General features: G+C 36.7%; 1 protein-coding gene across 2 annotated transcripts in view; it reads right to left on the reverse strand.

Annotated features, from left to right (window-relative positions):
• NEDD4L (NEDD4 like E3 ubiquitin protein ligase) overlaps positions 1 to 18484 on the reverse strand; it is an 83775-nt gene that overhangs the window by 19964 nt on the left and 45327 nt on the right. For both annotated transcript variants that reach the window (XM_015813787.1, XM_015813780.1), the window contains 6 exons: positions 14758 to 14816; positions 11871 to 11936; positions 10700 to 10929; positions 6536 to 6657; positions 4031 to 4101; positions 2472 to 2567 (listed from right to left, as the gene is read on the reverse strand). In XM_015813787.1, the coding sequence (XP_015669273.1) occupies positions 2472 to 2567; positions 4031 to 4101; positions 6536 to 6657; positions 10700 to 10929; positions 11871 to 11936; positions 14758 to 14816 (644 nt within the window). The remainder of the gene's footprint in view (positions 1 to 2471; positions 2568 to 4030; positions 4102 to 6535; positions 6658 to 10699; positions 10930 to 11870; positions 11937 to 14757; positions 14817 to 18484) is intronic.

Genomic DNA, 18484 nt, shown 5'->3' on the forward strand with positions numbered 1-18484 from the left:
AGCATGGTACAACACTGTGCAACAACAATAACCGTAACAATCGCAACCACAATAGTCCATTGGAGATGGGTAGCTAATACATTCAAGTTAATAATAATAATTTATTGTGAAACTTATGTGCCTGTAACATCTACCATGCCTTCTAGTTTTCCACTAGACTAGAAACCTTCACCTTCACAATTAAGCGTGCTGAACTTTTTTCAAGTTCATCACAAGATTACTCATCTGTGACTTCAGATGTGGCGATAAGCTGTTGCTGGGTACATTCTGGCAAACAGGTTTTTCTCAAATTACAGCATTTCACAGGAACATCAAGAGTGACTGTTATAGCTCGGGGGTGGGGTAGCCAGGAAGGACATTTTCATACCACACTGGCAAAGTTAACTAACACATAATGAAGCTTCTTAATGAGAATAATTCAGAGCAAAACATTGCTGTAATACAACCTCCAGCAAATGTAGAAGTGAGATTTATATAAGGAGCTTTTAAAAGAATCGTTAAGTTTTAACTTACAATGCTTTTGTCCTTGTTCTACGTAAAAGAAAACTCAGAGCAACAGCTAAAGGTATAAAAATCTATTCACGACTGTGCTAGAAAAACACAGACTGAACGCCTTTGCTTTAAATGATTGAACTACGGCAGGAATTTTCAAAATTTGGGATTGCAAAATATAAATACCGCTTTCTTGGGCAAGAAAACTACCACACATTTTAATAATTACAATTTAATCTGTATATTAGGGATTATACTGTTTTATCCCACATTTATTATTTTTATAAATAACTCAAGGTGGTGAACATACCAAATACTCCTCTCTCTATCATTTTATAATATATATGTATATATTATATAGATCAGGGCTTTTCAATCTTTTCACCCATTGTACCACTTTTAGGATATGGTAACATCCGAGTACCACCAGTCACCTAGCAAGGTGTCAAAAACTTGATGACAAAAAAAAGGAAAAAGGTGATGAAGTACAGGTAGTCCTTGACTTACAACAGTTCGCTTAGTGACTGTTCGAAGTTACAATGGCACTGAAAAAAGTGCCCCCCAAGCCACAGCCGAGCAAGACACCTGCCTGCCCACCCGGCGGCGCTCTTCCTCCTATCCGAGGTTTTCATTGTTGTGAGCATTTCTGTTGAGGATTGGCAGCAGGGGTGGGGTGGGGGTGTTTGGTTTTTATTCCCCCCATCTGCTGGGTGGTTGCAGCAGGTTTTGGTCACTTCACATGACCCTGGGACACTGTGACCATCATAAATATGAATCAGTTGCCAAGCATCTGAATGTAAATCACAAGACCCTGGAGATGCTGCAACATTCCAGCTGATTGGCGCTTCTTCAGGGCTCAGCAGAAGCGCCAGGATCAGTGCCGAGCTCCAGCTGGAGCCTGGTGCTGATCCTGGTGCTTCTGCTGAGCCCTGACAGCCCTGCAGCTCCAGCCATCTCTCGCTCAGACTTGTGCGGAGCTGCCACCCGTTCAACTCATTCCCCTCCCCCGCTACCACTTTTCTAGGATGGTCGCGTACCCCCTGCCAGGTGCCAATGTACCACAGGTGGTACCCGTACCACTGGTTGAAAAGCCCTGATATAGATAGCCAGTTTGATGTAGTGGTTAAGGTACCAGGCTACCACAGTTTCTTGTCCTGCCTTGGGAGACCTTGAGCCAGTTCCTCTCTCTCAGCCCCAGTAAAGAGGCAATGGCAAACCACTTCTGAAAAGCCTTGCTAAGAAAACTGTACAGACTAGTCCAGCAGTCACTAGGAGTCAACAATGACTCGAAGGCCTTCCTCCCTGTGTGTCTATCTCTCCGTCCATGTATGTATATGTGTCTCTGTATGTAGGTATACATACACACACACACACTGCATACATATACTTATATACTGTGTTTATGTGGTGTACCAAAAAGGCAGACTCCCTAGGCCAATTGCAATGTTTTCTTAATTTCCTTATTTTTTTCCACCAAGGAAAATGTTATTGTACTTATTTAATGCATGACCTGTTCTTTATTAGAATTAGGTAAGTAAGGAAGAATTTAGAAAAAAAGCAAACAATTCAAACATTTAATGTAATTTATATAATACACTGTCTATGGAGAATTGTCTATGTATGTGCATAGCCACCTTATGAATATATACAGTACATGCCTGCATTTTTAAGTCGTTCACTCTCCTCTAGAATGCCTTATTTATTTTGCCAGAAATATTTGTGCCTCTATCATTCTGTTAAATTAGTTATTTTTTCTTCAATTTCTCTTGTGTAAAAAAATAAACAAACTGAAACTGAGATATTTGGACATTTGTTATTGTGGACTGCCAAATTTAACATTAATTTTTGTTTAAACATGTTCAAATATCTTATCTATTCTTAGGGTGTAGTAGATAGCACAATGCAATGATTTAAAAACTAGCAGACCAACATATTAGAGTAATGAAAGAAAACTGCTGGAATAACATGCACATACATACCTGTCCAAAGTTTTCTTCATCTATGCAAAACATAAGATCCAGTTCTGTGGGATCATTTTCCAGAATCCATTTCAAGGAATTATAATATTCACTATCCTGTTGGAAGAACATTGTTTTCCATTAACCAATTCTTTTGAGAAAAGTAACATAATATATTGAAAGATGTCTACCAACTGATTACTTTTGGCTCAACTGAGTTGGCATACTCCTAGTATTCTTAAAATGTGTCACAACGTGGATACGGTGAATGTTATAAAAGTCTAATAATCAGGGATTTAGATCTTTCAAACAGCAAATATAACTTCTAAATTGGAGGATGGTCATTTGAATCTTCCAAATATCAGACAGCCAACTTGAAAACCTATCAAATCAATCATTTTTATTATCCTTCTGGGCTTCTTCAACAGCTGCTTTCTTTCGCCATTAATCTTATTAGTTATTTGGAATTCAACACAACAGACTGAACTACTTTTATTTTCCAAAAATGAAATAATGAAATTGAATATTGTAATACAGGCATTCCTCAATTTACAACTGTAATGGAGGCCAGAATTTCCATTATAAGTCAGGATGGTCATAAGTCAAAACACCCATCTGGCCAACCCAATTTTATGATATTTTTTGTGATGGTCATTAAATGAACACTGCATTCATTAAGTGAGTCAATGTATTCCTATGGATGTTTTTTGCTGGGAACTGACTGAAAAGGCCAGCATCTATGGTCATGTAACGTCATAAATCATGTTATATGACCATAGATTGCTGTAACTGACGATAACAGTAAGATGGCTGCTAAGTGCTCAGAATGTGGTCACATGACCACGAGGGGGGAGGGTTTGCTATCATCAGAACTCTGGAACCAGATTGTAAGAACCTTTTGGGAGAGTTCATCATAACTTCAAATGGTTGCTAAGTGACTGGTCGGCAAGTAAGGACTACTTCCCTCTATATTTTTAAAAAAGGATCAGCGTAGTATTTGGTAAATTGACACAAGATCAATGTAATGCATCCAAGTTTTTATACCACCCTCGTATGTCTTGGGTAGCCCCATTCCCTCTTTGATGTACCTGCATAAGGCCATCCTGTGAAACTACTGTGAATGATGATTTAAACATGGGTCCAAGTACAACATTTTCATCAGTGCATCCAAATATTTGAGGTGAACAGGATAATTGTCTTCTTCACCCTTTATTAAACGAGTGCTAAATTTATTCAAGAATCCTAGAATGCTCATTATTTTTTTCACGGAAATGCTTCAAGCAGCTGTCAAACTTCTAATTAAAAAAAACTTACAAAAATATTTTGCTAATTGTTCATTTCATGCTGAATCTAATTGTATTAGGAATTTGAAATTGTTACCTTGGTAGTTTTTTTAAAAAAAAGCTTTATTAGAGAATTAGAAAGTAAAATCCAAGCAGTACATGTCCCCGATCTTATGATGCTAATCAAGCTTCAAACTTTGGAGGTTCTAGGGAATAGTGACATTTTAAAAAATTTCCCAAGAGAAGAAATAATGCACTTAATTGAAAATGTCAATAGGGTCCTCAGTGTTTACTCACCACAGACTCCATGTCGTTTAGGGTTATTGGTTTTCCCAGCATCATCTTATAAAAGGGCCTAATGAAGAAACCTGCACAGAAGGGAACAAAGTTTAATTAAAAATGGCTCCCTCTTATAAATGAAAACTTTTTATGTCTATGATCTACAAGGTTCGGCTTTTAAAATATTAAAAATGAATTGTGGGCCTAGCTCTTAATTTATGAACCCTGAGATGCATGTTAGAAAAAAATAATGGAGTTTCTTAAAAACCCAGAAAGAAAATGAACAGTTTCTAATAGGAACCAAGTGAGAGAAAAGGGCAATATTTCTCTGAGTTTGGGGGTATAAAATATTTCTTAAGGAATATGTGTGTGTGTAGCAACAGAGAAAAGGAAAACAGCTTCAAAAAAAGAGGAACTAGATGATCCAAATTATAAAAATGCATTGGTAATTATTTCAACTGAATGTTTTTCTTTACTTTAAGGAAGAATGATTAGAATTTATCTCTTTGAGGCACACTACACTGTTAGCTGTGGGCAGAAAATTATGATATTTTCTCCCTCAAATATGGCTGCTGGGAAGCACAAACAAACTGATAGGTTTTTTCTATCCATAGCATAGCTGGGTCCTGAAAAAGATAAATGATGCTGCTTTAGTGCTCCCCAAATGTATTCAGTGTGAATAATTTTCTAAGAACAAGCTTAATGATTCTCAATGAAAAAGTTCTCCAGAGCACAAAATTATACTGTTTCTTTGTACGACTTTGTAGTTTAGGTTGAAGGTTCTAATCAAGCATCAGTGTCTATGGCTATCTGGAGAATCCCAATGCTGTACTCAAGGTATTATTTGATTCATCTACTACTAGAGAAGGGGTGGGACTGAGAAGGCTATATAAATAGAACAACAAAAATAAATAAAAGTGGAGAGCATATCTATATAGCTATGTGATGCAACAACTAAAGAACTAGGTCGAAACTCAAACCCTTTCTTAATTGTGCAGCTTTTGCAGCTTTAGGAAATTGACTGAACAGCTTGGTAGAGATCTGCATCTGATTCTGGCCAATCTCAAAGGACTGCTTTTTACTAGGAAGAAGACACAGAAAGATTATACCGCAGTGCACATCTGGCTATCTTTTCCAGAGATTTTAAACACTTCTGCAGACAGAGAAAAAAAAAGCGTAGCTCAGAATGTAGCCCAGTTTATCATCTTTATAAGATACTGGGGAGGGGGCAGTCCAAGGGCCATCTTTTGTGTTGAAATTGCTGGTGGCTTTTGAAGCTGAATTGAAGTTGTTCATTTTGATGTAAAATCTTTCTGTGGCTTAGGTGCAATTTCTCTGCAGGATTGGCTATTCCCACACTCTTATATTTTCAGCAGGGCACTCTTTGAAATACCTAATAATACATTCATCAGAAAACTGAAATTCACGTTGTGTTATAATTTAAGAGAGGGATTTTGTTTTGGCAAGATGTACCGTTGATAAAGGACACCAGAGAAATTATCTAAAGTATATAAAATGTACTTCCCATCACTGAAGGAAATGTGAAAAACATGAACTTGTGAAAAGAAAAGAAAGGAAGGAAAGAAAGCAAAAAATATAAAAACATTCTTTGATAATACAAAGAATTTGGAATTTGCTAAAACATAGAACAAAGTGAAATGATGATTTCTAGATTTGAGGGATGAAAAGATCCAAAAGGGCCTGAAGGGATTATTGTAATGTTGAGGGGGAAAGAGAGATAATGAGTCTGTTTATGCAGGTAACTGCTGTAAAGAAGTATGAAAATTGCTATTTTAACCTTTCTTTCTTTCTTTCTTTTCCCTTTCTCCCTCCCTCTTTTCCTTTTTTTGTTTTTCTTTCTTTTCTTTACATACTTTTGCATTTGACTTTTAGCTATCCAAAGAAAACTTTTAACAAAAATTATTAATAATACCTTTACCACCATCAAACAATAAAATCTGTTTAACTCAGGTCCTTGGGAAGGACTGGATACGTGAATAAAAATGTGACCTCCAAGGTCCCTTCCAACTTTATCATCATCACCATCACCATCACCATCACCATCATTATTATTATGTAAACAACTAAATAAGGACTCAATAAGTGGACAAAAATGCCAAATCCAGTCTAAACTTTGGCTGACTGTATAATGAACCATAATATAATAAACATTAGAAACTGGCATCTAGTGCTATTTGAAATGGGTGACACATAAATACATAAATAAACTACTGAATAAAAACCTTCAGCTCAATGGGGAAAAAAATAAATGAAAATTATTTAAAATTACCACATGGGAAAACAATTTCTTTCCCGCCTTTTTTCCCCCTCACACACTTTCTGGTTTACAGCTCCATCATAACAATTGTATTGTTTTTCAAGGCATTTATGGGAAGGAAAATATATTTGTACTCCTAGATCTTCTGAATGATTTGTATCACTTACAATATTTTACTTACGTAAAGCACTCTACTCCTGAAGCACAAACTCTCTTTTATAGTTGTCCTCCCTGATTCAACTCACCATCTAAAAGCTTTCCATGATACACAGCCAATCCAGCAACACGACCAATAAAGGTGAAATAAGACAAATGGTCTTCATTACAAAGTCCAGAATTAGGATTGATCTGAAGAGTATAGTTGTCCCTTATTGATAAAAAGAAAGAGAAATGAAAGGATGAGCTTCTTAGGTATTTGATTCTCATTTTCCATCAAGCTACACAAATATACCTTTATAGCATTACTTGAATGGTATAACTTATTTGATATGTACCAGAAAATTATGTGCTTAAATAGGGCCAGCAGACAAAAACAAACTTAAGAGTATTGTGACTACTAAAGACTAATAAACAGATTTCATTGCGGCGTATGTCTTTGTGGTTTAGAAAGTGTTTTCCTCATTTGGAGGATGAATATTTTATATAGCTAAATATATTTGACCTTTGCATCAAAAGTCACAAGTTCTACATTTTCTGGTCTTTAGTTCTCAATGGAGAAACTGCACTGCAAATAGATTTTACACCTTCTGCCGCAGATTACCTCCCATCGGCCGGTACGCTCCCACAGAGTGGGTCTCCTCAGGGTGCCGTCAGCCAGACAGTGCCGGCTGGCGACCCCAAGGGGGAGGGCCTTCTCGGTGGGAGCCCCCACCCTCTGGAACGAACTACCCCCAGAGATCCGGGTGATCCGGGATCTCCCCTCCTTCCGCCGCGCCCTAAAGACATGGCTTTTTCAACAAGCGGGATTGGCCTAGGGAATTTTAGTGGGGTTTTTTAAGGGAAATTTTAATTTTTAGGCCACTGCAAATATTTCCTTTTAATCTGGTTTTAAATTGATATTTACTGTAATGTTGGTTTTATAAGGCTGTCAGCCGCCCTGAGTCCGGTAAGGAGAAGGGCGGGATACAAATCAAATAAATAAATAAATAAATAAATAAATAATAAAAGTCTCTGTAGCTAGCAAATCAAATTGCAACAAATAACAAATAACTTAGTTAATATGGTATTTATTTTGACATAGCCTTATTTTATTAACATGAGAGCCAATTCTTGGTAAATCAGCCAAAAGCTTAACTATCACTGTCTTATTTTCTAATCCACAATCATGGTATTATGTCATAATGACAATGCAGCTCAGGTGCCTGCTTCAGACATTTACCTTAATATATGAAAGCCTGAATCTAGAGAGGGTAGTGCCTACTCCCTGACATCTAGGCATTCAACTGGGAGAAGTGAAGACAAGATGGAGTAGCAATGGCTTGAACATAAATACAGCTCTCCTCAGAATACTAGAAAGTTCCCAGAACAAAGGTAGTTTTTCAAGAAGCAAATGGACTTTGTTTTTCTTTGAAGACATTTCGCTTCTTATCCAAGATGCTTTTTTAGCTTTGACTGAATGGTGGGGAATGGAAGGATTTATATTCCTTGCAGACAGCTGGCCATTTGCATTCTTAGAGAGTCATTGAGGCCATTGGGAGGTTTATCTGTGTCCTCAGGATCACCTGAGTAGTGCAAATGGTGTGGACTGTGAGGACACAAATAAACTCCACATTGCCTCAATGACTTTCTAAAAGAATGCAAATGGCCAGCTGTCTGCAAGGAATATAAATCCTTCCATTCCCCACCATCCAGTCAGAGCTGAAGAAGCTTCTTGAATTAGAAGTGAAATGTCTTCAAAAAACAAACAAACAAGAAAATCCAGTTGCCTCTTGAAAAAGCACCTTTGGGACAACCAGGATCTGGATGACTGAGAATGTCCATAGACATTTAGCCAAATGATGTAATTGCATTCAAGTAAATGTAATTAAATATGTCTCTTCTGTTCACCCACTGGACATCTGGAAATCTAGGATTCAAGGCCACTGGATATGTCCCATTTTCTACTTGGAAAGAAGTCCTCCATTTGTACAACTGAATGTTGAAGAGGGCCATTATGCCAGGGTGAAAATACAGGCAGTCACAGGGTTGGGAATATCTAACTTATGGGCAATTCGTATTTACAAATAGGCTGCCTATTACTAAAAATGGTGGATGGCATTCTTTTTCTTCAAGTCAATAAACGGTTGAAACTGCAAAATGTATTTATGAACTGCTGAAGCCAGTTCATACATTTTAACTGTAGCCTATTTTCGGAAAGTGTATAGTTTACAGAAAACATCAGCAATTCATTGGCTTGAGGAAGAATCCCATCCATTATTTTTTGTAATAAATGAGTTTTGTAAGTATGAGTTCTGACTTACATATAAATTCAACTTAAAGACAGACTTGGGAATCGATCTCATTCTTAACCCAAGGACTATCTGTATAGCAACATCTATACTTTACCAAGAGTGCTATTCTAATACTCTGCATCCTATGCAGACTGTTAAAAAGATCAGTACAGTATTGAGAATAGGAAAACATCTTTTTATCTCTAATGACAGGTGCATTTTCCAGTATGTTCAATTCCTATTAAAAGCAATATAATACATGTAATTGCATGACAAGGGTTGGCTTTCATAAATACATTTATCTTTTGACTAACCTATTAACTGCCTAAGCACAACATGGAAAAATGAGTTAAAATGGTGAGATAATTCTTCTAGGAAAGGAACTGTTGATGAGGACAGTTTTTACACAAGAGATTGGGATGAGGTGAACTATTAAGGGGTTGGGATTATGAAGGTTTATCAGTATCTGTGTGCATATATCTGAATGTATAACTAGTACATTTAAATAATAGTTCATTGTACCCAACAGAATGTCTCCAGATTCTAACATATTTCTGCACTGATTCTTGAAACATGTTGAAACATCATTCAAGAACTGAGAAACTGGTAAAGAATTAGAGAGAGATTCTCTGCAGGTAAAATTTATTTTCCATCAGCAATCAGGCCTCTTCCTAGATAAGATGTTATGAAAATATTTTACTCTTCATGATAAGAAGGCTACTGGAATGAGGTTTGTGTATGTAGTCCTTGGAAATATCTGGATTAGAAGTTGTTTTTTATACTTCTGTCTTTATGTGTTTTTTATTTATTTAGTTCTAATTCAAGATTGGGGAATGGGATACTAGAACACCTGTTACCTTTCTTGCTTCTTTCATTACCAGACATATTTTACTTGACTTTGTCAAGCACCTTACATGTGATTTTGAGCAGAAAGGAGAAAGATAAGCTGAAATAATGAATAAATAAATATTTGGTTTGAACACAGTGGAATGTGTCCGGACTGGCATTGCCACTTGATTCAGAGAATTTTTGTTTCCCATCATTAAGGGCTGTTTCAAAATTATTCTCTCTTTTACGCTTGTTACTGCAAAATTCCAGCAAAAGCAGCTGGTCCTTAATTAAATCTCTTCACAAAAGAAAAGTTTCTTGCAAATTAATGCCTGACTAGGTAATATACATAACTAACAAACAAAAGGCAGAAGCTGGAGACAACTGGCCCAAATCAGTATTCCTTAGTACAACATAGTTCAAAGTTCACAAGGTACCTCTTCTGTTGAGCAAACACATTAAGATTTTAAATATAAACACACTGAGTTAAATACATGGCATGTACTATAAAATACATAGTCCAAATCACACACTGAAGGTTATGGAAAACATTCAGTATAATTAAAGACATATATTTTTCATTAGTCCTCAACTTACAACCACAATAGAGCCCAAAGTTTATGTTGCTAAGTGAGACAGATGTTAAGTGAGTTTTGCCCCATTTTATGACCTTTCTTGCCATAGCTGTTAAGTGAATCACTGCAGTTGCTAACATGGTTGTTAAATGAATCTGAATTTGCTTGTCAGGTCACAATCACATGACAATCATCATAAATATGAACCAGTTGCTAGGCATCCAAATTTTCATCATGTGACCATTCTCACTGCAATGGTCATAAGTGTGAAAAATGATCGTAAGTTATTTTTTTTGTGCCATTGTAACTTTGAATGATCACTAAAGGAACGGTTGTAAGTCATGGACTACCTGTATGGAATATCTTTTTTTCTATTACTATCGGTAGTTTATCTTTCTCTTGTAAAATTGTATAGTTGTTGTTGGTGGCTTTCTACCAGAAAACAATAGTGAAAAACAACAAAATAAAGGATGACTGAATTCATCTAGTGTAGCTGCAGGAATATTTCATCAATTACCTAATGGTAAAATGGGCGGCCAATAAATTTCACAAATAAATACATAAATAATATACTTACGTTGCTGAATATTCAAATAGGCCATAATAGGGGTTAAACATTTCCTTGGACAACAGGAAGAACCATTCTCTGGCCACTCCTCCATAGTCAAGGCCTTTTTCTGATTCAAATTCTATCCAAAGTCTGGCTTTTAATACATCAGGTCTCTTCACTGACATGATCCTTCTATACGATTCTTCAAAAATATTATTTCTGTGGAGTTTCATCTCAAATCTGTTTGGTATATCAGCCTTCATGGAAAAAAGAATATTCCATACATTGACTGGCTTGAATGCATTTTCTATATCAGCTATTTATAGAACAAATTGTCTGAATGCATTTTCTATATCAGATATTTATAGAATAAATTGTCTAACAGTATGACCTGGCCTTGTTCTTTTCTTTTCAATACAGTGCAGTGTCTGCACAGGTTCAATTAAAAGCATGTAGACTTCTTCTATGGGACAATGTGTCCTTTCTTCCGAGCTGCAAATATTTCATGAAATACATCTCTGTTTTCACTCAAGGGCCCTTCTCATGGCCAATCAATGAGTAGGTGTCCAGTCTGTCTTGCGGCCAAACCTAAAAGACCATGGAGGTGCACTGTCCAGTGACTGGATGGGGAGAAGGTGTTTCCACAGCAGACTTGCTCACTCTCAACTGACGTTAAGTAGATCAGTATCACCTCCAGGCTCATGCCTGAAGTCCCTTGGATTGTCTACTGTACATGGGAGCTTTTGTGATGGAAAAAGGAGGAAAGCAACATTTCTCAACTGGGACAACTGAAGACAGGTGTTTGCTGCCTTAGCAATGGGCTAGGGTTGAGAACAAGATCTTCAGAAATGATTACCAAAGAATCTTTGTGCTATAGTGAGCAAGATATGAAGACGAACCCTTAGTGGCTGGAAAAAAAAACACTGGCTAGAATGTTTGTGGATTTGATTTTGTGGGACCCTACTTTAGAGGGAAAGAAAAGGTAGCCTGTGAATCTATTAAATGGAAATAATGGACATCTAGGAGCATATGGAACAATGGAATGGAAGTTGAAAGAGAAAATAAAGGAAACAGAAAAATTCTGCAATTGCAGAATGTCATGGCAAAATGTATTGTAAAAAGCAACATATAATAAAAGGAAGGTTGCATTCCCTATACTAAGGCTACCAATTTTATCACGAAATAAATATCTACTTACTGGTTTCTTTAACTTCTTCCTGAAGTAGTCATATTTTTGTTTAAATTCTCTGGAATATGGAACAGCCTGGAAGACATGAACATTGTATTGTTAGTGTAAAGAATCAAATGATCATAAAAGATCTATATTGGGACCATCCGCTTCTCTCTATTATTCATTTCCTTAATCCTTCATTTTTTAAAACCTGATGTCAATGAGTCTCTAGGATACATATACCAACCTCTTGAGATTTGTGATTTCCTACCCCTACAGGAGCTGAAGGTTGCACATTTTAAACTGCCTAATTGTCTCAGTACATATTGAAATAGTTCTGGTTAGGTAGTTAGCTAAGAAAGAAAGTTGCAGTTTTTTAAAAAAAACTTGGATGGGCTAACTTTCACCAGAACAAGAAATGGATGGAGTTTTTGTGTGTTTGTATTATGAGGTTTCATCCTAGCTCAGGACAAAACAAGAGTGTGCAGTTCCATGCTATTTTTGATTGTTCTCCCTGCAGAAGAGCAGAAACATGAAAGAAAAGTTGGCTCCCTTGGTTTTTGATTTTAGAAACACAAATGTAAATGAGCCAGTTGTCCATATTCAGTGCACTCTTACTAACTAATTAAATAAATTTATCTTTTTAAAGTCATGCCTTTGGCCATGTTGTCACTGGTAGATAGTAAGTAGTCAGCTCTGATATCCGTTTACTTTAATAGCTGTAGGATGAAAAATGATAATTTGTTTAAAATTTACGAATGAACCCTTTGTACGCTGGAATACAACTCATTCAATACTACTGGCCCTCGATTTCCAACCATTCATTACAATGGCACTAAAAAAAGCGAGCATTTTCCAATTACAACCGTTGCAGCATCACCATAGTCATGTGATCAAAATTTGGGCACTTGGCAACTGGCCTGAATTTATGATGGTTGCAGGATCATGTGATCACCTTTTGCGACCTTCTCACAAGCAAAGTCAATGGGGAAGCTAGATTCACTTAACCACCCTGTTACTAACAGCTGCAGTGATTCACTGAACAACTGTGGCAATAAAGATCATAAAATGGGGGCAAAATTCACTTAGCAATGGAAATTTTGTGCTCAATTGTACATGTTCCAATGGAATGTTCTGAATCAAATAGATTGATTTCAAGCTTGGAACAAAAGGGCTTTTTTCATTTTTGCATGTTCCTAAAAGGCACCATGCCTTTTTAGATATTACTTTTTTCTAGTTATTAGGCATTCAAGTTGGCTATTATTATGTTTTCTTCTGGTCAGTTAATGGAGGCAAAATAGAATATCCTGAATCAGTATTTTAAATTATGAAAGATAGACAAGAACAAACATAATTTCTTGCTTTCTTGAAAATGCTTACATTTCCACTAAGAAGGTAACTTATTTGCAAACTAATGTTATCATCTCCTTTGGGAAAATGAAGACTCCTGTCATAGCTCCAGAAGGAAGCACAGATAAAATAAGATTACAGACATGCTGAAGTGGGAAATAGCCATCTGCTTGCGAACGCTATTTCCTCACAATGGGAAAAATTCTTTGCAGAAATTAACAGAGCAAAACATACACTACTATGCTTCTAGTCAACGTTTTGAAAGTTATGTGTTTTGCAGTCTATTATGATTATAATAATAATAATGATAAAGTTGGAAGGGACCTCGGAGGTCATCTAGTCCAACCTCCTGCTCAGGCAGGAAACCCTATACCATTTCGGACAAATGGCTGTCCAGTTTCTTCTTAAAAACTTCCAGTGTTGGCGCATTCACCGCTTCTGGAGGCAGGTTGTTCCACTGGTTAATTGTTCTAACTGTCAGGAAGTTTCTCCTTAGTTCTAGGTTGCTTCTCTCTTTGGTTAGTTTCCACCTGTTGATTCTTGTCCTGCCTTCAGGCGCTTTGGAGAATAGCCTGATTGTTAGGTGTGGAAAAGGGCAAAACAGCTCTGCAACCATAAGTTATATCTTTTTTTTTCTACTGAAAACTAAAAGCCATAAAATGAGCACAGGATTGTGATGCTAATAGGTCAACCCCCACCTATTAGATTCTTAAAAACAATTATTTTGTGCATATATGTAGCACCCTCCAAAAATGCTTCCTAACTGGAAGAGCCATCTTCCAATTTATATCCAAATGTAGTTGGAACTATAGCAACCTACACCAGAAAATAATATATTTATCTTCAACTCTACAGGACACTTAGCTCAGGGATTTTTATAGTTGGCAGGTTTAAGATGTGTCAGCTTCAATTCAATTCCCAGAATTCCACGTCCAGCCTGAAGTCCACACATCTTAAGGCTGGTAAGTTTGAAAAATACTGCTCTAGGCCAGGGGTGTCAAATTGCCGGCCCGCAGGCCAGATGCGTCATGGCAAAACCGCGCCCACCCCATTGCCGGCAATGGGAAAAAAGTCGTGATACATCACGACACATCATGTGATTTTGCGAGTTTGACACTCTGCTCTAGGCTGATTTTGGAAACCATACTATGTCCTCAATATGGTAAAGAGTATTTAAATATTGGGATTTCCAGGTGGCATGCTCCTTCAGTAAAACTGGAATAATGGGTGATATAAAATTAGGTGGAACAGAGTTTCTAACTTCAAAAAAGACTGTCCTCTCTCTATCAGACTGCTAATAGGGAGATAAGTAAGAATAGAAGCTTATGCATGATTTAGAATGGATTATATTCCCTCTGCAAAACTAAGTTCAGTGTTTGGGATTCATTTTTTTTAGCACTTATAACTATCTAAAGAGCTAAAATGTTGGATGAAAAAAATGGGGGATACTGGTGCCACTGTAAGGGGGGGCACAGGTACAAAGATTAAAGTCAGTCATTTTCTTTCAAAGCTGAAACCACTAATCACAACAGTTTTTGTAAAAATAATTCCATGCAGTACTTACTGGACCTGTAATAGCAGGATTCTGCAACCTGGGATCTTCCCACTGAGTAATTTTATTATCTGAAAATTAAACAAGAAAAAATGCAACGTGTTTTTTTCCCTTCACATTCCATTCCATTTTTAAAACAAAAACAACCACAACCAAACAACAACAGTAGATGGTCAGGTACTATTGAAGAAAAAAGGACTTTATATGTAAAAATGTCATTTAAAAGAGCAGCAAGGAGCAGTCGCCTATCTTTGGGTTTCATTTAGCCACCTGAATCCCATGTAAACTACTCTATAATGCGGAGGCTGCATTCTGACAACGGGCAAAGTATTTTGAATTGAACCATTTCAACCAGCTGTTCCGAGGTTGAAGCAGCTGTCTGATGCTTCCAATGTTTCCAAAGAGGTTGGGGATGGGAAAAATCCACTATCAAGGTGAAGGAATAACTCTGCAGCTGGAAATTTTGAAGTTTGAATGGTTTGAATTCAAAATATTTTGCATTTGGATGGCAAATGCTTTCATTTCATCCACTAAAGGGAAAATATTTGAATACACTGGATGAAGCATGATTGCAATAGATTTATTACATATATTATGTGATGTATTTGCAATCCCTAACCAGCACTGGATTTTACCTGGAGTTATACGGCAGTTCTAGATCATACATTGGAGGAAAGCTTGGGTGATGGTTTGGGGAAACCTGACTTAAATATTCCAACCATCCTTTTGTATAACAAAACCCTTTAAGAAACTTTTAAGTTCTTTTCTTAAATGTTGATTCCACCTTTTGGGTTTCCCTTTGCTTCTTTTTCCAAATTTAATTCTAGCTAGGCTCCATCCAGATACCTTTAGAGCATATTTGTTTGCCTACAATTAGGGAAAATATTTCTTTATTCTGAAATCTTTATTACAGAGAGCAGAGCAAAGTTCGAAGTTTAAAACGTGCAATAAAGAAGCAACTTAAGAATCTGAATTTCCCTGAATAATGTGTCATTCATTTAAAGACCCCCATCTACGCTCTAATGATCTCTAACAGATATTTTTTTAAAATGGGGTGTTTTACGACGGTAAAATATAAAGCAGTGGATGTTGCTGTCCATGTTAGGATGGGGTGGCACCTAAGCTGGCACTCAAATCATGAGATTGGGCAATCACAGGAATTCTGGGCAACTAATATAAAACTGCTTTCCACAGTTAGTTGCCAAATGCTCTGCAGCCTGGTGGCTGACTTCTAATTGCTGGTGTTCTAGCAAGATCTAATTGAATTGTTTGGGAAACACACTTTGCTACTTTTCATTCCCTAATTATAATAAAAGCTATTTTGTTTGTTTTATACTATTTGGTATCTTCTTTTTCACTCTGTGTTGAACATCTTTTAATAAGGGACAAGCACCTATTCTCCTGTGCAAAGAATTTAATATCTGATGGTCACATGATATCTGTATTAATGCAAATTCTATATGTTAACCATTGCTGCCTTACAATATTCTTACAATCTCCTCTTCCAGGGAGGGAGGGAGGAATCCTTATTGTTCCTTCATCAACCAAGAAAAGTTAAGAGGACATGGAACCTCTTGCTAAATAGAATTTGGTTAAGGTGCAGAGGTGATAAAAAGGACTATTGTCATTTATTTTTACTTTTCTCTATTTAGTCTAATTCAAAATTCTTATTTCATAAAACAGATTGTATATTTTCTTAGTACAATCTTTTTTCATCGGAAATAGGTTTTTGGGCAGCCCCCACAAACAAGGGAAAAAAAAATCTCACATGATTTTCTGGAAGGTATAAGATTGATATGGATTTCTAAGTACAAAGTGCATTTTTCTAGGAAGAGGCACAGCACAACATTACAACGTATTGTTGACATTCAGGAAGCTATTAAGGACCTGGCTGTTTTCCCAGGCTTTTCCAAAGTGATGCTTGAGCCCCCACTGGATGTGTGATTTTTTTTTTGGTTATGTGTTGTTTCAGGGATGCTGATGATTTCTTTCTGTCTTTTGCAATTAAAAAGAAAATAACCGGAAGCCATCCAGAATTATTGGAAATTGGACAGCTTATCAATTGTATGTATGAATAAATAAATAAATCAAAACAAAATAAGGTACTCCTTGACTTATGACTGGTTGCTTTAACAACCGTTTGAAGTTATGATGGAACCCGCCCACCCCCCCAAAAAAAATCTACTTAGAACCTGATTTCAATGCTCATGTGATTGTATTTTTGGTGCTTGATAACTACCTCACCTTTATGACTATTTGCAGCATTCCGCAGTCAAGTGACTGCAAGTTTCAATATTTTTTGACTATTTCCAGTGTTTACTTCTGATTTCTGGCAAAAAATGCCCTTGAGTAAAATAGATTTGTTTAATGACTGCAAACAATGCCAAAAAAGTAGGTCCAGCCATGTGATATCTCAACTTATGACTGCAATAACTTATGACTGAAATCTTAGGCTCAATTATAGTCATAGGTCCAGGTCTACCTGTTACACTTCTAAAATCTTGTACTGTGTGACTGGGCTGCATATTCTTTTCCCAAAGCTGTCAAGACAGCTGAATATCTTCTTAAAACCTAGAAACTTGTTCTACACTGATGAGTCAACTAATGACAATTTTATCAGAGAAAAACTATGAAATTCACACTGATGACCCCCCCCCCACTCCACTTTGCTAATAGGCAAAGTGGCTTAGAAGAATTGTTATTTGAGAGCATGATGGAATCAAGAATGATTAAAACCATTTTTTTTTTAAAGTCAGCTATAGTGGTTAGCTGCAAAAACTTCCATCATTCACCTTTACTTTGGCCCTAATAAATGAATTTCCCAGCTGTAGCTGTTAGGAACTTAAAAGTGAAATAAATCAAGATTTCTCTCAAATTTTCAAGTGTATGCATATGAATGTATTTACAGTTAAGTCCTTGACTTATGACCACAACTGAGCCTAAAATTTCTGCTGTTGTGTGAGACATTTGTTAAGTGAATTTTGCCCCATTTTACGACCTTTCTTGTCACAGTTGTTCAGTGAATCACTGCAGTTGATAAGTTTGTAACACGGTTGTTAAGTGAATCTGGCTTCCCCATGGATTTTGCCTGTCAAAGATTGCAAAAGATGACCTCACAACCTCGGGACACAGCAACGGTCACAAGTATGAACCAGTTGCCAAGCATCTTAATTTTGATCACATGATCATGGGGATGCTACAAAGTTTGTAACTGTGAAAAATGGTCGTTAAGTCACTTTTTTCAGTGCTGTTGTAACTTTGAATTGTCACTAAATGAACTGTTGTTAAGTCGAGGACTACTTGTATTTGCTAGATTTATATCCTGCCTGTCCTTTTGGGGCTTACGGCAGCGTGTACATCACATCAACCCTGTATGGTAGGTTGGGCTGAGTTATGGTGACAATCTAGTTACCCCAAAGGTTATATGTGTGAGATAGTATAAGGACATTATCAATTCAAAAACTGAAAGGTGTCAAAAATCCATTCTTTTTGAGACCTTCAGAGATTGGATGAAAATGTCAGATGTATGCAAATTGAACTTAAGTGCTGTTAAAAACCCACTTTTCTAAAACAATCACTGTTTTAGAAAAACAGTCTTGTTTTTTGTTTTTAGAAAAGACACAGTTTTGGGACTGTGACTTTCATAGATGGGCTCAAAGGATCTCAACCACTTTTGGAATTTAGGGCTGATGTTTTTCCAGTTGGGTTATAATTACTTGTAACCTACAACTGCATAACC

The sequence above is a fragment of the Protobothrops mucrosquamatus genome, unplaced genomic scaffold (genome assembly GCF_001527695.2).
Source record: "Protobothrops mucrosquamatus isolate PMUCROS unplaced genomic scaffold, P.Mucros_1.0 scaffold_74, whole genome shotgun sequence".
Taxonomy (NCBI): Eukaryota; Metazoa; Chordata; class Lepidosauria; order Squamata; family Viperidae; genus Protobothrops; species Protobothrops mucrosquamatus.